At 40.3% G+C, this 23,156-nt stretch overlaps 1 protein-coding gene across 3 annotated transcripts in view; it reads right to left on the bottom strand.

Annotated features, from left to right (window-relative positions):
- Positions 1-23,156, bottom strand: part of MRTFB (myocardin related transcription factor B) — a 66,690-nt gene that overhangs the window by 26,811 nt on the left and 16,723 nt on the right. For 2 of the 3 annotated variants that reach the window (XM_041462225.1, XM_041462223.1), the window contains exon 3: positions 22,732-22,905. In XM_041462225.1, coding sequence (XP_041318159.1) covers positions 22,732-22,885 — 154 coding nt within the window. In that variant the 5' untranslated portion in view covers positions 22,886-22,905. Of the gene's footprint in view, positions 1-12,099; positions 12,817-22,731; positions 22,906-23,156 lie in introns of those variants that run through there. The other variant, XM_041462224.1, reaches the window with a different exon arrangement.

Genomic DNA, 23,156 nt, shown 5'->3' with positions numbered 1-23,156 from the left:
TGTGTGTTCAGAGCTGACAGTAACCCCCCAAGAGCCATCCTAGGAACAGCTGCTATTAACAGTTCCCAGGGATTACTTCCATCCCCACTTTCATTGGAGTTTGCTGCTTCTCAGTCTCATCTGATGCCAGGACTGTACTTCCCATGTGCATCCACTTTTCCTATCAGCCAGGCCTCATGAGGAGTGTTGAGCTTACATCAAGAAAACAGTGAGGTAGAAAGAGTTTAAACCATAAACTGGAGCCCATAATGATTACAGAGCCTTGCTGCATGTCCTAAGCCAATCTTACATGACTTCACTGTGCTGAAATAGAAATGAACTGTGCAGAGCATTTTAGAAGAAAACTCTGTGTGTGTCTTGCTGATTGTTTCTTCTTAAAGTTTTTTTTTTTAAATATAAAGACCTATTTCTTAATCAGTCTTTACATTAAAAGACTTTATAATTTTTTTTTAATATAAAGACTGATTTTCAGCAAGGTTTAACTAAACCTTGCTGAAACACAAGAAACTGAAGAGAAGCAGAATTTTATCTGCGTTATTTAAAAACAACAAAAAAGTGTTACAATCAGGAACACACCTTATTCTGTCTCTGAACATCAGAAAATGTTGGTTTTTTTGAATGAGATATGTGTTATCATCATTATTTAAAGGACAGAATAAATCCAATACTCTCAAATGTGGAAAAACAGCTTATAGAACTTCAGAGGTAACTTCTTACATTGCATGACATTGAATACAATGTTTCCCACACATTCCTGTGTGTCAACCAGTGTGACATATATTAAATACTACACCAGAAACCACAAAACCTGGGGGAAGAGGTAGACATAAAAGTTTTATATTTTTAAAGACTATGGCTTTTTGTTGCCAGGGGGGAAAACAAGGGGAAAAAAAAAAAAGTTGTTTCTTTCTTCTACTCCTCCCTTCCCCTTGTTTCTATATCAATTTATCATAGTGCTTCATTATCTCTTTGACACATATAGCTAATACCCCAAAGTGAAATTTCATCTTCTGAACAAGGGACAATTAAGAGACAAAGTATATTAAAGATGTAATATTTACATGCTGAAATTCTGACTTGAGAGCTTATTATGGGTGTATGATTATGGTATGCTGTTCCTATTGTATTTCACAAGGAAGCAAAACAAGCTAATGCATTGTCCAAAACATCAAAATGAATGTAATTTCTAAAAAATTAAGCTAAGGACAAAGTTCATTGTTTCCAGAATTTGAAAGGAACCAGCTTATTTCCTGTTCTGCAGTACAGGAAGGATATTCTTCTGGCTAAAGCATTAAGACCGGGAATAGCAAGTCCTGAAAACAAGGATATTATTTTCTTGTATCACACAAACACTGAGAGTTCAAATACAAACATTTCAGGGCTGTGGCACAGCAGATCTGTTCAGACTTTACAATTTTCTTTTACAATTTTTTTTCACTAAGCTTTCTCCTAAAGCCCATTTTGTAGGTGGAGCTGGTTCAGCTGTAACTACCTAAGCATTGCTAGGGATGTGCTTTCAATATTAGTGGTCACAAGTGGGAAAGAACATGATTATTGAATATATTATACTGAACATTATTCTAAATATAAATGATGGGAAGCCCTACTGTATAGTTTAGGAATGTATCTATGATTTGTGGCTTCAATTATGGTCAGATATTTGGCTTAAGCTTTACAGAAAGACTAAAAACGGAACTATATCCTAAACAATGTACAGTGTAAAAAGAGAATATGCAGTGAGACTAGAGCAAAAGGGAGAGAAGAACAGTAAGAATGTACCTGCACATAAACCTTATGTGCTCACGTGTGAACCTTTAGCATTTTTTAAGAAAAACACGTAACAAACCTTTTGGTCTCACATAACATTGTCTGCCCATCATCTGTTCATCTACACTGGGCATTACAAAGCAATAAGGGAAGATTTTGAAGTTGTCCCATCTGTATCTGGACAAGTCATAGAAACAGTGAGAAAATTGGAGATATAGAAGATATAGAACATGTAGTTATTCACATACTAAATAAATATCATGAACTTATATATTACATAATAAGAAAAGGACAGCCTGTAGCATGACTAATAGGAAAGCACTGCAGGGGGAATACTAAAGAAGAGATGACTCATAGTTAGAAAGATGGTATAAGATAATAACTGAAGATTTTGACTTGACCAGAGCAAGGAGGTTAAACAGAAACCAAGCTGGATGAAAACCAGATGTTTGCTTTTGCAATCAACTCCAAAACGAATGTTGAAAAAGTGTTTTATATCTACACTTTTTAAAAAGATAAATATTGAGCAGTCAAACGCATTATTAAAGAAGAGTTTCAAATAGAAAGCAATCTTGAATAAAACCCCTAAATGCATTATTTTTTAAAGTTGGAAAGCTAAAAAGGTTTTGCTATTCCAAAGCAAATCCATCAGAACAAAAAGCCAATATTGGTATCTCAATAAAAGAGATACAAGGATCTAGAGGATCCAAAATACTTTCAGCCCCTACAGTGATACAAAGTAAAAAGCAGAGCTGTTTATAAGGGAGAAACAGAAACGCCTGTCTGTGAGTTGCAAAACTTCACCTAGTCAGAGCACACAGGGTTACAGGTCAGGGTGTCAGAGCAGCTGGCCACACCACAGTCAGGAGTGACCCTTCCTTGTCTCTGTAGGTACAGACACGTGTCTCTCTATACTGGAGGGGAACCTGGTGTGGGAACAGGAGTGAGGTCTGTGAAAAGCTCAGAAGGAAATGGGGACTCACAAAAAGTGGCTCAAAGAACAGCCAGCCTGACAGGAGGATGGGAGCCATGGAAACTGAATCACACGTTTTCAATAAGGAAAATATAATAAAATTATCTTCAGAGGCAAGGATGAGCCAGATGAGAATTCCACTTATGGCAAAGAATTGCTCATTTATTTCTGTGAGAAAACAGAACACAGGTTGGTTTAAATCTAATGTAATTAAAGCTAATACAGACTTATCATATATATGGAAATCCATACAGCAAGAGATTTCCAGAACAGTCGGTAACACACAAAGTGGTAAATCTAGTAAAGCTGGATGAGATAAGAGGACAGAGCCTAAAAAAAAAAAAAAAAAAAACCCCACAACCCAAAACAAACAAAAAAAACCCAAAAAAACAAACAAAAAAAACCAAAACAAAAAACAACAAAACAAAAAAAAACCCCACCAAAAAAAACACCAAAAAACCCCTAAAAACCACCGAAGCATTACCCAAATACAACACACACACACATACATATATATATATATTTTTTTTTTTTCTTTTACTCTTGTTCTAGTGTGGGTCAGGGTTTGGAATTTTTTTCCTTTTGTTTTTCCCCCATCCCTTTATTTTAAAGAACAATTTACAGACAAACCATCATGGAATGTGGGGAAGGGAGAATTCAAAAGACAGGAGAAGGAGGTACTACAAAGCAAAGTTGCCCTTGGAATGGTATTTACTCAAACACTGTGTTTTACAGATGGTTCTTATCAGAGTAACTCCATTCAGCTTGCTGCCAGATAGTTTACCTTTCACTTTTACACTTTTAAAATCAGGGAGTTACCTACATAACGTCTAAAATCATAAGTGATCTCCAAAATGAAGGCACAACATTAACAAATATTAAAATGTTTTGATAAAACTATTACATTGTTGATACTGTTCCTCCTATTTAAAGTACATGTGCAAAAGAAGGGCAATGTTAACACTACTGAGCAAATGTAGTTGCTAAAAGACAGTACAAATATTTTGCACTTCACATTATCTGGCAGCAATCCTCCTTCACACCACTGCAACTCTAAAAATTGTCTGTGAACTGCTTCTGAATAAAAGCCATGCACAGAGAGGTCAGTCCAATTCCTGCTTTGACTGAGGGAGAAGGGAGGATATTCCTTTTTGTTTTCAACTAAGCATACGATTTTAACACTTGAACGCCAGGTGGAGAGATTCCAAAATTTCCATGTATTTTCTTAAGTCAATAAAATGATCATTAAAGCTTGAATAGCTTATTTAATACTAACTGACAAAACAAAACAGCATAATCCCTCCTCACAGTAAGAACATCTGGTTATCTGACTCTCAGAGTCAGCAGAAGTCTTGTGACTGCACTGGAGGTAGAGTGTTTAGCCAGCACAAAAGCTGAGTGCCAGAGGCTGGTGCTCCCACTCTTCCAGCTCCTTTGAGTGTTAGCACACCAGGGAATCAACACTTCTGAGCCAGGGAATGGAGCAGAAAGGGGAGCTCATCTGTTAACCAATGCACTTGGTTATGTGGAAGTGTATTTCTGTAAAGCAGCAACTTTTATAAAGCCAATGCCTCACACCAGGAGACCTGCTCAGGTTCAGACACAGTGTGCCCCAAAGGGGCAGAGACTGAGGATAACCAGAACCAGCAGCTCCTCCTGCTGAAGCGCTGCGAGGGGGTGAGAGCAGAAGTGCCACAAACAGGCGCTTGAGGAGACACAGCACGTTCTGTATACCCTGGAAAGGCAGCAGACAGAGCGCCCTGGGCATCTTACTTGCTGTGAGTGGCAGAAAGAGTGAAATAAAGTGTATTATTAAATCACCCACAACAAACAGCTTTTATCAGAGCTAAGCAAGTGATTCCTATTACGAATCTGTAACGTGTATCCTACAGAAGAGCAGTCTCAAAGTAGTACTACATAATCACAAGCACTGGAATGTAAAGAGGCCAAAAATAAATCAATAGTTGTCCTGCAGGAACAATGCTATCTACGCTGATTGACAAGCTTTCACCACTGCTTCTTGCCTTGAAAAAAAACAGAACACATATTGTGCACAGTTCCAGCACTAATAATTCCACATCTAACATAGTTCACTACATAGCCTATTAATTTAAGATCAAATTTTAATCTTTTTATAGAAGGTACTATAAAACAGCAAATAGTTGTTGCCATTTCCCAATTACACAGCTGAAACAAACATTTCACCATGGACACAAGTCCAGCAGACACCACACAGTACTTTCAAATGGCAGCAAGAAGAAGAACAACACATCATGATTTTTTTTATGTTCTGTATGTAATAATCTCATTATTCTCTTGAAGTTAAAATCCAACAGATATTACCTATTTAAACACTTAAAACTGCAAGTGGAAATGAGAGAATGTAATGTCCAGCATTCCTCCATAACCCCTTGGAAATTTCCAAGAGCGGCAGAAACTCCAGTGCAGGCTGCTAGGCCGGCTGCCATGGAAACAGACAGTGCTGGAAACACGGCCGTTTCCTTTAAATGAAAAGCTGTTGCACTGAAAGGCTCCATTTCTTTCTGCCAGCTGCCAACAGCTCTTCTGCAGCCGGTGCCCCTTGGAGCTGGGGCACAGTGGGCAGAGGCTGCAGTGGCACCGGGCAGTGTGGCTGGGCACAGAAGGAGCTGTACCCTTAACGCAAATGTGTCACCAGCGTGTGGCAGTGCACAGAGCAGAGAATTCCACCGGGCGCAGGTGAGCTCCAGGAGTGATCCCAGCATCACCTCTGCCCTGGAACTGTGGCCCAGCCTCACAGGGCAGCAGCTCCAGAACTGCAGAACCTGAGCAGCGAGTGCTCAGTGCATCCTGATTGCTGCCTGCACCCCAAACCCCATCTGCTCACATCCCGAAGTCTCTAGTTTCTTACACCATAACTGTATGTATGTTAATCTTCCAGAGATAGGTTTTGCTTTCTCCTGAGCTGAGATTGTTTCTCCCTCAACTCTATGATGAAGTATTGTACTCTATCTATTAAAAAAGTGTTACTTTCCCCCACTAATATTTGTTCTGCAAAGAAAAAAAAATAGTAGGAAGTATATTTTGTGTAGCAAATAAAAGAAGAGCAGGTGATATGCAAGGTACATAATTCAGGAAGGTTATGGAATATGGTAGTTTGCACATGGTATTACACATTCCACTAGTCCAAAGTAAGAAATTTGTTAATATAATGTTCACTTCATTTATATGGCATGTCAAAGAAGGAGAGGTGAGACAACCATGAAAATAGCTACCTTGAATTTGTTGGAAATTATTGTAAGTTGTATGGAATTTTAAGATAAAATGCATTTTAAATTGTGGTACTCATTCCCCATCAGCCTGAAGATGGTAATAGAGCATGTTAAATACTCTTAGTTTTAAAACAAAAATAATTTATCACCAATTCCTCTTGTAAAAGGTATCAGTCATATCCAATCACTGGGTGAATGCCTTCAAAACTTCCATGTATGCCAGGATATAATTTTAAAAAGTCACTATTTTACTTAGTTTTGCTTTTGTTAAAAAAACCCTTACTTGCTTGTTATATAATTTTATGTTCTTTTTTTCCATTATTGTATAAGTGATTTTTCTGCTAAGACTATATCCAAAAAAAATTAAGAAAAGTTGAAGCAGCTCTTTTGCATATTCATTTTAAACAATTATTCAGTCGTACTTCCATTTCAGCTTAGAAATGTACTGTATAAGTATAAAGTACATGAGAGGAGACTACTGAGGGCCATTTCAGATCATCTCTCCAGAATTCTGGAGGGAAGCCCTGCAGAACCTCCAAATCTCTCAAATGATACCACTGTGATATAAAGCTTTTGTCTGCAGCCAGTGCTGATGCTCAGATGAGTGCTTCCAGCAGTAACAGCATCCACTGAAAGCAGAAAATGAAAACCTAGATGGCAAAGAGAGCTGCACGTAAACTCAACATTGCAAACAAACATATGAACTAGAACAATATCATTAGCTGAGAGGCTTAAATGACTAGGATATAGGACAATCTGTATTGTATCCTATTGCTATGGAACATGTTGCTTAGAAACCAACCAGAACATACACAAGCCTTCAAATGAATTACTGGGATGTCTGCTGGGATTAATTATATATATATATATATGTATGTGCATGGATATGTAAAAAGCAAAATCTATACTCTTCATTATTCTGTTTACATCTTTAAAATGAGAAAAATCATTACCATCTTGGGTGAGAAGTCTCAACAAACTAAAGCTTATATTTCCATTTTCTGTAAAATTGCGTAACTTAAGTATATTAACAATAACATTTTCTAAATCTGCAAGTATTACTCTGCTTAGTGCAGACCTCTGATTTTTTAAAAAATAATCTGCATTTCCTCAAATACTACTATTAGCCAAAAAGTGTACTGTCAAGGGACTCATGAAACTTGAGTTTAAATTCTACCTTGGTGACAATTTGGAGTGCATTACATAGAATGGTGACAGATGATTTCCAGCCAAGCCCCTCCATTGTCCATGCTATTCCGAGGCACAGCAAACAAAATGCACACCCAAGCAGATTCTCCAACTCAGGAGACTACACATTAATTGAAGCCAGAGGAAGGTGGATTGCCCCTGAGCTGCCTGACTGCAAACGGGGATGTGAGCAATGGAACTGAGTCAACTCTGCTGCAGACAGCTCCAGACTCTGCAGATGCTCAGTGGGTGAGTCCAGCTGATCCCAGGATGGGGAAGTTGCTGCATTAGGGAGGATCCTGCGCTGGAGGCTGAGGCTCCCACGTGTTGTGTTGGATGTGACAGGACAGAAGAATCCCCCAGCAGAGCAGCAAAGCAGACGGTGGTTTCAGAATGTGGTTTCATAACTCAGTGTGATCTAACACAGGATTACCAATGAAAAGCCAGTGGTCTGTGCCTCGCTCCACCCCCAGCTGCTTCTGCTGCTTTTACACTGGCAGAGGTGCCTCCTGTCAGGTCTGTGCTCTGGCCTGGCAGCACCATGAAAGAAGCAATACCCACTCCCTTCGGGCTGTGTGACTCCTAACGCCAACACGAGAGAGAGGCTGGCAGTAAGCAGGGTAGGGCTGGATGGGAATACTCCTGGCTCTTGGCAGCAGCAGTGCTAATCCTTTTATAAAATCTTCAAGAAATCTTATAGATGCCATAGCAAGTTTTTTAAAAGCTCTTGGTTAGCCACCATCATCTTCTAACTGTATACAGATTACATACAAAATCAAATTAGTACATGGTAGTCTTGGTTTATTGAAGTAGTTAAGCATGTGTTTATTATAATGGTCTTACAGTATATTTATTATTAAGTGCTACACTGAAGAAGAAAATTCTGCGGAGTAAGTGCTGATTTACGACATACAATTATCCCACGACATTAAAGAGACTGTTTATGGTAGAGTTTAGCACAGCCCTGCAGGATCAGTACACAGAATTTACAGTGCTTCCTTTATTAACAAAGGAAAACACTTTTTTTGCCAGTATTTTTCTCATTATCTGTGTCTCAAGGAATATACCTGATGGACTACCACTGATAAGGGGTCATAAAAACACCTCTGAACACAGATAACACAACTTAGAGCTTTTTCTTTATAAAAACCAACCAACCCAAGTAAACCAAGAGCAGAATCTTTATCATGCCAGGGCAGGAGAGAAGAAGAGGTCAAGAGTATCATCAATACTCAACATGCCAGCAACAGCAGGAAGTCTGTTGAATAAACAATTCTCATGCAACATGGATTTGATTGCAAGGGATGAGGGGAAGAAGTCCTTCCTGACTACACCTGGTTATCTGTTACTCAGGCAGCATGAAGACAATTCCAGTGCACACCTGAGAAATCCACTCATTCCACCCTGTATCCTGTTTCCAGCACTTGCCAGTCTCCAGTTCCTCACAAACCAGTAAATTTAAAAAGCATAACAAATCCCGGAAAGAAATTGTGTTTCAAGGTGGAAATAAAATTTCCTTCCTGGCTAGTTTTTTTTTTTAGAGTAGCCTGCAGGCAACTGGTAACTTTGAAACTCAGATTATGATATGAAAAATACAGTGCAAACAAACTGGGATTCAGCCTCCTTTTAAACCCCACCTAAGCACCAGACTGAGCTGTTTCACCAATTTAATACTGTGTCTTCAAGAGTGTCATACAGCTCATCCATCTTTATACTGAAACAATTCAGGCTATAAAACAAGACTTCCTCAGCTCTCCAGTGCTGTTGGAAACCTTTCAATCTGCAGTCCAGATATATTCCCAGGTCCTAATACATGCACTGTTTGATGACACTGAATATTCCTTAGTAACTTGTATGCACATTTAAGGCTTTTCACTTGAATTTTCCAAATGTTTTGGTTGCTTACTTGACAGTGCTACAAGATGCTGCAGGAGGCACAGTCAATGGTACAGGAATTTCTGAAAAAGCTGTTTAGTTAGCACTGTGTGGTTGACCTCAGAGACAGAAAATATCTTTGTTCCTTGCTCATACAAAAGGTAATTTTGATCAGACAGATAAAAGCAAGAACTTTTTTCACAAAAAAGGCAATATGCAACAATAGTATCTGAGCTGTTTACAAGAAAATAGGGTAATTAAGAGGATTTCCTCCCATGCTACAGGATGCTATAATGTGTATCAATAGCCTAAGGAACGAAAAAAATTCAGCTTTGCAGTCTAAACTGCTAATGTCCTTAATTTGCTGAAGACAGTGTTATTATTTTTGTTTCCATCAAAAATCCCTTTTCTTATAAAGAAATACGAAGTAAAAAAAATTGCACCTTGCAGTTCTCTTAAGGTACTCATTGCTGAAAAAAGCACTGCACTATCTCAGGATTTTTAGATTTATCAAACCTGTGCAATGCAGCTTATGAAACAAAGGCACCTTTTGAATTACTGGATCTCCACATAATTACATTTTTAATTTTTGCAAGTTTTATCATTCACAGATTATATTTTTAAGTATATTGTGTCCTAAGGAAGAAACGTTTGAGAATTCACGTGGCAAAACCAGCCACATCATTTTAAGGAAGAAGAAAGGCGGAGAAAAGAGGAGGGCAAAAAAAGAGAGACAGAATGGCACAGGCTAATCTAGAAGATACTGTTCTGTAAAATAAGTTGTCGTACAATTTGTGTTTTTAAAAATTAAAATCTGTTACCTGTAGTATTATTCAAATAGGATTAAACTAATACCTGCAACTGATTTAAAAAAAATCTATAAAATATCTGAACTACATATTTCATAACATTATAAACTGGAAACATGGAGCTCTGTTTTAGTCCCTCTGGATGTAAATCAAGATTTGAAGTGTTTTCAATAATCCATTCTATATACCACAAGAAAGAAAATTATTGTTTTTCTAAGGTTTAGAAGGAGGAAAGGCTGGAAGAGGAGATCCTGTAGTCAATCAAACTCTCAAGAAGAGGTTCATTATTTTAATCATTACACTGCCAAACTTGGGAGAGATAAAAGAACAAGCAATATTCACTGGGGAAAGTGAAAATGGAGAACAGGTACTAAAACACAGAAAAGGAAGCAAAGGTAGTGATTATGGAAAACATATCTTCTTGTATGCACTGAATCATTTAAGCTCTAAAATATTAATGAATTTAGATTGGCAGAGTATCCCATAATTGCAGGATTTTTGCTACACTGACAGACCATCATTACTGTAATGTACATTCTTTCATCCACTTTCTCCATAACTGACATGCTTGAAGAGGCCTGCAGATAATCATTACTGTGGTTACTCATCAGCCCACCTACACTACCCACCGTGCTGCGTTTTGCCATGTTTTTCTGCCCTTTATTTCTTGGTAGCTTACCCCAGATAGGTTTTGTTTCCTACAGCACTGCCCACCCCTCTGACCCTCGTGGCTTCCTTCTCTCTCGCTGCTGTGCCCAGAGCCTCAGCAGCAGCAGGGCTTTAACTGGGCTGGTTCTGAGTTGAGAGACAAAACCACCCGAGCCAGAGGCCACTGCTGGCCCTGTCCTTCAGGCACGGTCTCCCAGTCAGCGCTTTCCTGCCACAAAGGAAGCAGAACTGTTCTGCTCTCAGCCACTGCCCCCGGCAGCAACACTCAACCTCTCAGTCCCCATCAGACCTTCAGCACCAGTACAGTGCACAAAGATCAGTGTTCTCTCTAGCTCCAACCTAAAGCTAAGTAATGGGGGTTTTAAACTGACCTGTCAGGTACTGAATTTAATACTGAATATGAGCTAGCTTTTTGCCATTTTAAACATTATTAAGGTCCAAATTTAAAAAATAAATGAACAAAACCCCCAAACAAACCCAGCATGTAAATTCTGAGAAAGGCAGGACCTCATATAGAACTCTTGCCACCACACCAAGGGAGAAATCTCTGAATCACCAGACAATCCAGAGATATCTGGAGGAAAAAAGCAGAGTGCTGTAAACAGGAATTTTGTCAACTACAAATACAGTTTGTGTCCTATTGATTAAGCAGCTGGAGTTGAGCCCAGAGCTGCAGGAGCCTGGTGTTAACTCCCACCCGTGTCAGTGGCTCTGGGCAGGGCTGGCAGCCGACCTCCAGAGGTCTCTTCCTTCTCCTTCACCCAGGCCAGCGGGAAGAATCCTGCCTGCCAGGAGTGAGACCATTTCCCTGTCTCAGCAGCAGCATTGCCTCAGCCTAACAAAGATTGCTTTAAATGAATCTCGTATAGTTCTATTTGTCAGCTTTAAATGATGTTCCAAATATTCTCAGACTATTGCTATTTAGAAACTAATGCCCGTGCATTTTATCAATTTCATGCCCAGTTGAAATCCAATCATTTAAAAAGAAAAAATGTGGTATGAAAAGCGCACTTCTCAAAACCAGAATAAAATCTAATTTAAAGTATAACAGGAGAACAGGATTCCACAGAAAGAAAAGACCTGAGAAAAGCACTGTTGAAAATGGGGCAGTAATATGTCTAATAACTAAAGGTATGTGGGGTTTTATTTTGACATGCCATATTTCATGATGTTTATTTCATTATATTTTTTTCAATAGAGAGATTTTGAAGCACTTTGTGCAATATTTACAGGACAATTTCAGAGTCCTTCATTAATTCAGCACTAAATGATACCCTGAAAAGACTACTTGATTGCTCATTTTTCTTCATACTACAATTCCTATCAAGCTATCATCATCATTATTTTACTAGTCTCAGGTAAAATTTCAATTCAACTTTTAGAGGGTTGGGTTTTTTTGGGTTTTTTTTTTTGGGTGTTTTTTTTTTTTTTTTTCCCAGAGGGAAAACAGTACCTCATTTAATGCACAAAAACTCTTCCTGACTTAGAGCATTACATGAGGCATGCTGTGAACTGAATGTGCCCAGGACTTCTGCATTCTCTGGCCCCCAACCAGCAAGTGACTGACCTTCCTTGAGACTTTTCTGGCTGTTCACCTCAAGGCATTCCTTCTCCTTCAGCGGCTTAAGATCTCCTGCAGGTAAGATCTCGGAAAAGCCCTGCTGCTGTTTCTTGGAGCTATCGATCATGGTGGGAATCCTTTAGAATGGCAACATCCAGCACCGAAAAAACGCAGGCCGCAGTGGGCAGCGGTGCAGCGCGCTCCGCACGGGGCCCGCCGCGGACTCCTACGGCAGCAGCCCGGGCGCCGCCGCGCCGCCCATGGCGCTGCCCCGACGGCTCGGCCCGGCTCAGCCCACCCCGGCTCGGCTCGGCTCGGCCCCGCTCAGCCCGGCCCGGCTCGGTTCGCTGTGCCCGCTCCGAGCCCGCAGCCCACTCCCAGCGCGGGCGCCGAGCATGTGAAGCACAACTCCCAGCGCCCGCCTCTCTTCCCAGACAGACACTCCCCCCGTGCCCGTAGTTACGCTCGCTTCCTCTGCACATTGGTGTTTCAATGTGCAGCTCGGTGGTCAATCATCTGACAAAGAATGAGTCAAGCGGTTAAAAATAAATCCAGCAGTTGCTGGAGAGCATTCGCTGATACCTAAGACAAACTGCTGCTGAGGTCTCGCTCCCTTTGCCCCCTTCCTTCTCCCTGCCCCCGCTCCTCGGAACACTGCTGCAGGCAGCAGAAATATTTCATCTTTGCCTGACCGGCACATTCATTCCTCATTAAATTTCACCAGTAAACAAAGCTGCACAGCGGCATTTGAAAAAGTTATAGTTATGTCAGGGAATCTTCCCACCCACCCAACCCCAGGTCTGGTTCCAGAGACATTTATCTAGCAGAGGTAACTGGGAAAACCAGTGATTATTTCCATGCCTTTCCCTGCAGTATGAGAGCCTCTGTTCCTTGTTGTAAATATCTGAGCCCCGAGTACTTTATTATTTTCCTTTTTGCATTAGTTACACATCTCATTATTCCCAACAGTTTCAGGAGTATTTCCTCCCACAGCTTCTGATCTGCCATTCTCTGCAGCATATCCCATTTATCTTACATGAGTCATCAACTTCAGTGTCAACCTGGAAGATTTCAGGGAAATGGATCCCCTCTAATTACCTGGCATTGGCCGTAAGGGAACAGCAGACGAGTCTGCATTTAATTTCCTGTACTTAGAGAAAAGAAACTATACATAATGTTAAAGAGTCTCTACATGTCAACTAGGAACTCTGGCAGGTGTATTTTCCCTTCCCTTTGGCCTAAAAATGCTATCATTGCACACATTTTGCATGCCTCTACTTTGTATTTTAAATCCTTCACCCTGAAATTCTAAAGGACATCTCCATTCAGAAAAAATGTTTCACTTCCATAGAATCAGATTTGAAAATATCTATATACATTCAGAAACAGAATTTTTAAAAGTGGAAACTAGAAAAAAAACTCATCTTTTCCTCTTTGGGTCTTTCTACAAGACAGTCACTGAGCACTGACTCTTGACCCTGACAGTGCACTGCCAGGGCAGTGACACACGGGGTGTGAGGCTGCCTGGCCCAGCCAGCAGGATTTGGAAGCCTCTCCCATTTCCCTGCTGCTGGGAGAAGGGAGACCTAGATCTGCTCAGAACTGCAGACTCCAAGGAGGTGTGAGCTCACCAGGCTCCAGCAGCCTCTTGACATGTAAGGAGCTGACAATACAGGCAAAAAACTCTTTGCAGCGTGAATGATTTGAGGCCACTCTCCCAGCCTAAAAATCCATTGTCTGCACATCATTTGTATAAAAATTATCAGCTTAAATTATGTTCCGCTTAAAATACAAGTTACAGACTATTCCAATACATTTGCTTTTGCAGTGATTTTTACTGAACACAAGGAAAAAATACTGTGGAAAAGCTCCTTCATAAATCAAATTAACTTCCTCACTGCCTGCACCTGAACACTTACTGTGCATAAGAAACAAAACTACTGTTGAGAAACTCCACATATTCAGAAAATAAAAACTGAGACAAGCAGAATACAAACACATACTGCTTAAACTTAAACACCCATTAACTCTGACACTGTCAATAAACAGAATATTACACACATATAAATGATTATATAAATTATATAAATGATTATAACTTCCCATTTTTCTTGTACCAAGAGAGAAGTTAATTGTTTGGATGGATGAATTATATTCTAACAGTGTAACAATACATAACAGCACAAATTGTTTTATGAAAAGGGTACAGTGCACTTCACACACTCTGGACTGATTTCCCAATGATTCAGAAAACAGTATTTTGAAATTTAAAAAATTTCACGCTCTAATGAGGAAATGTGTAATTAAAGAAGCCAGAGGAAGGCATTTTTCTTCAAACACCATATTTCTGAAGGAAGTTCTATCCATGCCTATCCCTCTACAGTGCTTTATATAAATTGAGAGTGCCCAGTGCTCAGGTGAAAGCTGACCACAGTAACAGCAGCTGGGTGGGAGCAGTTCAAGCCTTCAGGAGCATTTCTCTGGTTCAGAAAGATGAGTTTAGCCAGGAGCTGGTGCTCTCCACTCCTCCCCCTTTCCAAGGGTAGCCACCCCACAGCAGATCAATGTGCTTATGCTTCAGCTACTTGAAGTTATACCTCCTATTTTGCTTCAATTTCACCTCTTAGATCAATACAAGCTTAACACAGAGATGACAATTTTAGAAGGTCTTTAAGAAGTCTGATCAAAATCTCAACAGTAACATGCAAAATCTTTAGTAAGAAAAGCAGGAATTATAGAATTTATGAAAAATAAGAATGAGAAAATTCTTGTACAGACGAGGAGAGATGAAAGGTCAAAATGACGCAGTGTATTTTTCATGTAACCAAATACTGCCATTGCCAATAAATGCTATAGAATATGGAATAGTTGGGTGAGGATAGACATAACAAATGAAGACAAAGAAAAGATGCATTTGAAGAAGGAAATAGTTCTGCTCCAGATTCAATTATACTGTGAATATGGAGAATATCTGGATATTCTGCTCAGGGCTAAGTTTCTCTTAAATCCCTGCATGAAGAATAACATTCATCTCTCACATCATGAAAGAATATTCCTATTCCAACAGCCTTTTGTTTTCCCAGCAGTCTTGAATATACCTTAATCCAAGCTCAACTGATACCTTGGTTTGACTGGTTGAGTGTGCAACAATATCGTTCTTTTGTAATTTGTAACTCCTCTAGAACAGTTCACAAACGTTCTTACCTGTGACTGCTAAAGCACCACAAGGACTTCTCAGATTTACTCATGCACTTTCAAATCTGATGGTAATTTTTTAAGCTCTTATGAAATAGCAGAAATTCTGTCATTATTAGAACCCCTACCCCCACACTGGTACATTGAACACACTGCCTATGTTTGGGCAGCATCTGCCTTGAAGATTGTTTTGACAGATAAAAACTGCTTTGTATTTCAGTTACTTTTGTTGTTGGTTTTAAAGGACCCTAATTCCACATTTCTCTGAAAAGAAATTGTGACTTTACAGGTGGGAACTTAATACCTTCCCATTCAAATCACCCATTTTGGCCTACCCCAAAAAACCCTCTACAGTAAGTATCAGTGAAACAATAGCAACATGTTTGTTCTTTGATGACTCTTCATTTTAGCAGTAATACAGTTAACAGAACGACCCATGAATTACACAATATAAATTTGGGACAGAAAAAGCTTGGGATCTTACAACTCCACTCAGAGTTTGAAATGATTTTGTGATCAGTGTTTAAAAGTGAGCTGGAATTTGGATTGTCATTTGAAATTGATGGCATTGTTAAAAACAGGCAGAAAACTTTTTCAAATTGCAAATTTTTCATCTTCTCTTTCTGCTACTGACTATTTAAATAGAGAATGTTTTGTAATAGAGAGAACTATTCATTTCCAAACTAAACATTGAACATAAAACCTCTGCAATTTGAGCATGTACCTGTTTCAAATGAGCTGTTTTTAACATTACAAATAGCAAAATGAAACTGAGAATCACAGAGAAACCTATAATGACCTAGAAACAAAACTTGTGGCTGAGAGACTGGTTTCTATCAAGCAACAAAAACCAAAGTATCTCTTTCAGCTGAAAAAAATTCTTAAGTCCTGTATGCTGTATTTTTCAGTTACAGGTTTGAACTCTGTTACAAACTGCATCAGTGTATCCAAGTCAGAAGGTGAAGTAAAAGACACACAACAAGCTCCTAGTTTCAGTGAAAATGAAATCTGTTAGAATTTGCATTATTTTCAGAGGGCAGAAGTACCTCTTATTTGAATTTCAATTAAAGTTGAATATATTGCATAAGAGTGGGTGAAATGAAGAAAGAGGCCTCAGAATGGAACATTTCTGTCAGTTTCATAAACCAGAATCTCATTTTAAGAGCAATGCATTGCACAAGTTTTTCACAAATGTTTGCTTTACATCTAAGGTCATCAGTGCTTGTTCCTTCCATTCTTCTGCAGCACAGACTCCAGTGTTCTGCCAACCTTCAGCCCACAGCAAAAGTGTTATTTAAAAGGTGGAAGTGTCTAGTAGATATTAACCAAAATTCCAAAGTACAGGAGTACATGCAGCCCCAGGTACCTCCCCAGTGCCTGCCTGTCTGCCCATCACAACAAACCCTTATCTGGGGGAAGCATCAGTGATGTGCTGAGTGACATCACTGACTGGGAGCTGCTTCACAACCTTATTAAACACCAAGTAACTAAGCAACAATTGCTTTAACAGTACATTCCAACTCTTCACATCATATGGAACTCATTCCTTTGCAATCCGACCAAAAAGAAAAACAAAATCTAACCAAATGCCCTTGGGTGTTTAAACTCTTTCACTACCACAATAACATTTTCAAGTGGGAATAAAACCTAATTAGTCAAATATCTATTTCACCTTGGCTTTACATACACCTTGATGAATATCTTGGTGCTTTATATTGTATTAGGATAATCTAGTTCTCGATCATGGTGTAATAATTTCTTCACATAGGAAAATAGTGCTCTAACTACACAAACTAAGGCATCAGTTTACACAACCCCTATTATAATTTATTCTATTACTTCTATAAACATGAAGAACATTACTTCAAATTATTAATTAAGGGGAATTGTTTTGGGGGACTTCTGTTCTGCCTATATTCTCCACCACTGTGGCAAAAAAGACCCAAACAAGACAAATAATGGGCACCATCTACCTCAGTCACCCTTCCCAGAAAAATACCAAATGCTTACAGTGATGTCAAATTTATAAGTCTGCATGTTCTTCTACTCCCACTAAAACCCACACAAATTCCTTTTAAGGGAGGACATATGTTGGCAGTGTTCACTTCTTAAATGAAAACTATCTTCCATTTGGTCTTACCCATATAGACATCTAAATTAATAAATGTTTTTTAGATGTGTATATAAAGTACATAAAAATGTGCATTTTTGTATATGTTAACTATACAAATCTACATTTAACTGCATATATATATCCTGTAGAGAACAATATTTAGTCATCCACTGTGGTACCTCTGATTTGCAAAAGTTGCATATAATAAGTGCTGCATACAAATTACCAATTCTGCTTGCTCCATGTTACCTTCTTGTAGTGACTCTGTCACAAACTGACACTTCAACGGCAACATTTGCAGTTAGGACTTAGTTCTAACAAATTAAAACAATTATACAGTGGAATTTAAAATTAACATTCTTCTCTAGCTATGCATTTAGTTGTGCACAAGGAATTTCAAGAGAAAAGGTCAGAATAAGACAGTTTGATCAAGTGATCTCTTTAAAGGAAAACATGCTTTCTGTATCTCCTGTAATCACTCAAATGCCAGGCCCTCAAACAGGATTTCACATATACCAGATGCCTTCAATTGAGTCAGTCACAGGTCATGTCTCCTGTGTTAATCTCTTCACAATAAGCAGATAATTAAAAAAAATAATATCTATAAATCAAACTAAAATGATGGAATGTTTGTTTAGAAGTTTACCAAATGGAATGACCCTGCTGGAATTCTTTCATGTAGCCTGTGAAAATGTCAGAATATATTCCATTTAAGAGGTCACAGTCCCTAGAGATCTCTGAGTTTTGGCTTGTATGTCTTTTCACATGCTTTAATATTTGAAAATTGTTCCTTGTAGACACTGACTGATGGCCTGGGAATGCTAGGATTGTGGGAACTGGCAGTACCAATGACAAAGACAGACTTAGTGGGAAATCACTACCTACTCAGTTTGCGCACTCCTCTCGGAACAGATAGGATGACATTCAAATATTTACAGGAAGACCGAGGGACTTCTGGTTTTTCTACTGACACGTTAAAAAACCAAACAAAACCCCAAAAACAAACTCCCTCCAAAAAACAGAGCACCACCAAAAAAACCAAAGCGTAAAGACAAATATATATTAATTACAATATGCTGCATGTTCTTAGAAAAGATTATTTAACAGAATATTTGCATTGGATGTTCCATGGGCTATTAAAACCTTAAGGGAAAGACAAACCCCAGAATCACTGAGGCTGGCAGCAGCCTCTTGAGATCCCCTGGCCCAAGTCCTGCTGGAGCAGGGTCAGCTGGAACAGGCTTGCCCAGGACAGTGCCCAGTCTGATTTTTAGTATTTCCATGGGTGGAGATTGCACAGCCTCTCTGGACCACCACTGCACACACACATTATGACTACACTATAAATGCACACACACATTTCTACTGTAAGCTTACAGAAATTGTGCACTTCTTTATCCAGATAGGCCTTTCATGATACACTTCCTTTGAGTTCTGGTTTGTGGGGGATTTTTATGTTTGGCTTGTTGATGTTATTGTTGGTGGTGGTGCTGTTAATCAGAGTATCTGCATGCTGTTTTCCAGATCTCATTGCTTTCAGTGATTATGAAACTGCTGAATTTAAGATGATTTTTCAATTATATTCCATGCCAAGCTATTACTTTAATCAGAACTAAGTTTTCCATTTGTTGTTTTCTAGTCTTTCCACTAGCCATCTCTTCTACACTGTGACTCTCCCAGTTCTCTCAAGAAAATAAATCCTAAGCACAGTAATCTACCTATATATCATTACAAGAGGAAAAAACACACCTAATCACCGATCTCAGAGCAGTGGAGAAAAACCTGTCATACACAGATGCAAGAACAATGTCCCAAATCTCACCTGATTCTCTAATATCAAATTTGCAGTTCAAATCTATTAATTGCACAGAGGATTGAGAATTTGTTCAGAGGCTATAAAACTATGCCAAGAATGCACATTACCAGTGCTACATACTGAGGGAGTGGAAGATAAGAGATAACAGGCAAACTAATACACCACAACTCTTAGATGCCAGAAAAAATCCCTTGGATCATCAAATTTATTTAAATAATACCATTAGGTTAAGTAGGATGTGGATTTCATTCAGTTATTTTAAGAACTGTGTCTCCCAGCTGACTCGACTGGTCCCTTAGGAGGACTCAATATACACCATTTGGAGTATTTGTTTTTGTTTGGGTTTGTGTTGGGTTTTGTGTGTGTGTGTGCATGTGTGTGTGCTCCATCTTGCCCTGAATTCTCCACAGTATCCCACAAGCTCTCCAACTCCACAGGAAGCTGCAATTCTCACCTGACCTTCGGTGCCTCGGGGTCCCTGCTCCTGAGTGTCCCTGTTCTTACACAGCCAGGGGCACTACTTTCTCCTAATTGAGATTTTACCAGTCTTGCTTTTACTTTAAGATGTTCACTATCCCAAGACTTTTTTCCTACAAAATATCCAAGACTCTTGGTTGTTCTCCGAGAATTAGCCCAATTCTGGTGGAGAACAGTTGCTGCCAGCCATGGGAGGCACAGCACCACCTTCTCTGTCCTCCTGCAGTTCATGATGCACAGCCCTAAAGAGAAGCAGAGGCAATCCCGTTCTTGTGCTGGCTGTGAGTTTGGAGGAGCAGACACCTCACAGCCCCCACTGCCTGGAACAGAACTGCTTCCCCACACCAAAGGGCAGGGAATGGGCACACTCCCCTTCTGACGGGATTTATGGCCAAAATGCAGAGCTGAAGGGCAGTCAATGGCCCAGACAGGTGCCAGCCATTCATCCACTCATTTTACAAGAATATAACCAGGCTCCCACCTGTGGATGATAACTGCACAAGAGCAACTTATATGTCTCTTTTTCAGAAACTAGTAGCCCCTGTCACGAGAAGAGTTTGGCACAATGAGATAGTCAAGGAAGCCACTGTAGAGCCAAGAGAGACTGCTGTAATACACAAGCTAGGAGCTTTCTGTTTTACATGTACCTGGAAATAATGATTGCATGGCTCCTCACACCCAGCCCTTCACAGCTTCCTCTTCCAGCCAAAGTGGCATGCTCACCAGTTCTGGAAAAGTATTAATTCAGCATGCAAAAAGCTTTGGTCATGCACTCCTTCCTTTTATTGATGGTATCTACATGTGCAATCCCTTCCCATCACTTGGCTCTGAAACAGCAGGCTGGAAAGCTGCAGGCAGCATCATTCCCATCCACCCTCCTGCTGTCAGCAGCAGACAGCCTATCCTTCCCTCCCTTGCCACCTCCTGGCTCTCAGACAGAAGCTCATGAAACTGTGGTACAGTGTGTGGGCAGCACATTGTTCTGACTGGTACTTGGGCCGTGCCATGCTGCTGCTACTCTTGTCAGCCTTCCTCCACCACAGCCCAACTCAACACCCAGGCATCAGTCACCTCCCTCCTGCTTCCCAAGAGCCTCATCCATGTCACTTTTCCTCCAAGCTGTCCTTCCTAAGGACACAGCATCTTGCCTAAAAAGCACATACTGGACCCAACCCGGCATCCTTCAGGCAGGGATGCAAATGCAGAGCCTGTTTCCCAAACTCCGTGTATGTGAGCAGGCCCACTGCTCATGAGAGGGACTGTACACCCATGGCTGACATGAGACTGCCAGAATCACAGACACATCTCTGTCATCACTCAGGAGGTGACAAGTGTGAAGAGCAGAACCAATGAAATAAGAACTTTGGCTGCTTTTTAGCAAGCGGAGCAAGAGTTGGCCTCCAGAGGACAGGCATGGAAAACCACTGCAATACACAGGGCACATGCTTACATGATCAATGCACTGTATGTACTGCCTAATTATCCAGAAATATGCAGACTAATGAGAACCTGAAATTAGTTTCATTAGCAATACAGTATTGCCCACAGCCATGAACCTGAAAACAGCTCAAATGAAATAGGAGAGCCCTAAAATTATGACAGTCCAGGAGACTGACATACAACATCCACCTCCCAAAATTATCTATTTGTCTTTGTTCAGGGAGTAAATACCTGCAAGTAATAAGTGACTAGAACATCTTAAGCTCCTAATGCACTCCACCTGTTTTGTTATTGATCCTCTGCTGGAAGTTAAAACCACTCTGACAGAGTTGGCACAGCATATAAATGTTCCTTTGTAAACTCAAGGGACAATAATTCCACTGGAGCTTAAGCTAACCATGAGAATTTGCAGCAAATCCATCGAGCTCTGCCCACCTGAACTGTTACTCCTGCTTTGCTCTGTGACTGGGATCTCTGGGGCAGAGGGCAGGGGAGAGGAGGAAAATGTGAAAAAGGAGAAGGTAGTAACAGCTCCAGTGGCTGCTGGCTCACCCAGGCATGCTGTGATTACCTCCATGGTAAACAAAACCAAACCAGAGCAGAAGCCTCCTACCCTTGCAGTGACATTGGAAAAGCTGGAAACACAGTTTCTGTACTAACTTGTGCAAGTCAGCTTAACAACACTGCAGAACAACACTAGAACAGTTCAGCCTCCTACTGGACTACTGCCAAAAGACTCATTCAAGTAAACAAAAGGTTTAAAGGATCACTACCAGAGCTCACAGTAAGCATAATGCTTCCTGCGTAAAAATATCCTACCAAAAATACCCTTAAACATTTCAGAATTTTTTTAAGTGCCACAGTATTTCTGTGAACTGCAATCTCTTATTGCTATAGATTTTATAAAGTAGTGACATGCTAAAATACTCTTGCAAATATCCAATTTTTGGTAAAAAGTAAAAATATTAAATTACTACAACTACTTGAAATGCAAATCCATCAAGTTCAAAGTTCACTTTTACAAATTTGCTTCTGACTTTCATAATTTCTACAAAAAATTGTTTCTAACAAAATTAACCAAAATTACTAAATCTGAACTTATAGATGAGTAATAGTTTGGATCCTGGAGGTTTCACAGAACACAGATACCTACCTCATCCATTTTAGTTTTACAGGAAACTAAGAAAAAATATATTTTCCAGAAGTATTCTAATATTGAATTAAAATTTGTAGGATAGAATGCAAAACATTAATTATGTATTATTTATACAGAAAAAAACTCCATTATTGAAAATTATCCCTTTTTGTCTGATAATAATACAACTCTCAAAAATATTTCATCAATACTTGTAGTATACACCAGCTGTAGTTTTAAAACTAAAACCTAGTTTTTAAACTAAAACTTAAAAATCTCCTCAACTCCACTCTAGGTTCCAGAGTGCCTTCTGCTGCTCCAAGAGCTGCCCTGGCGGGTGAAGCTCCCGGGACCGACTTCCCAACATCCCGCAGCACCTGGACGTGGCGAGTCCCTCGCGGCCACGGCCCGGCCCCTCCCGCGGCTCCGCGCCCCCGGGCACTCCGTCGCTCGGTCACTCACCATTCTTGCGCTCGGTGAGGGGCGGCAGGCAGGGGCTGGGCTGCAGCGACAGCCCCCGCAGCTCGTGCGCCACGGCCTCGCTGTGCGGGCTGGGCGCCAGCCGCGCCGGGGCCCCGGGCTCGTCCTCGCCGTCCGCCGGCCCCGCGGGCTCCATCCTGGGCACGCCTCGGCGCTCTGCGGAAACAACGCGGCCCTGGTCACTCTCTGCTCCGGCAACACCGACAAACATCAGACACTGCTCTGCCTCACAGCTGGGCTTTGGGCAGTTCCTTCGCACGCACTATTCAGCTTTAGAGCTATGGACACTACCTACTGATTTCCCACAAATATTACGGGGTTGGCAAAAATATAGTCAGGGAATGGATTCAGAGGCAATTTAACAGAAAGCAGGACAGTTTCTCCGCTCACACTGACAAACATCACCC

Source organism: Pyrgilauda ruficollis, unplaced genomic scaffold, assembly GCF_017590135.1.
Source record: "Pyrgilauda ruficollis isolate IOZ18807 unplaced genomic scaffold, ASM1759013v1 scaffold16, whole genome shotgun sequence".
Classification (NCBI taxonomy): domain Eukaryota; kingdom Metazoa; phylum Chordata; class Aves; order Passeriformes; family Passeridae; genus Pyrgilauda; species Pyrgilauda ruficollis.
The sequence above is the reverse complement of the archived record's forward strand: the minus strand, read 5'-3'. Positions and strand labels throughout refer to the sequence as shown.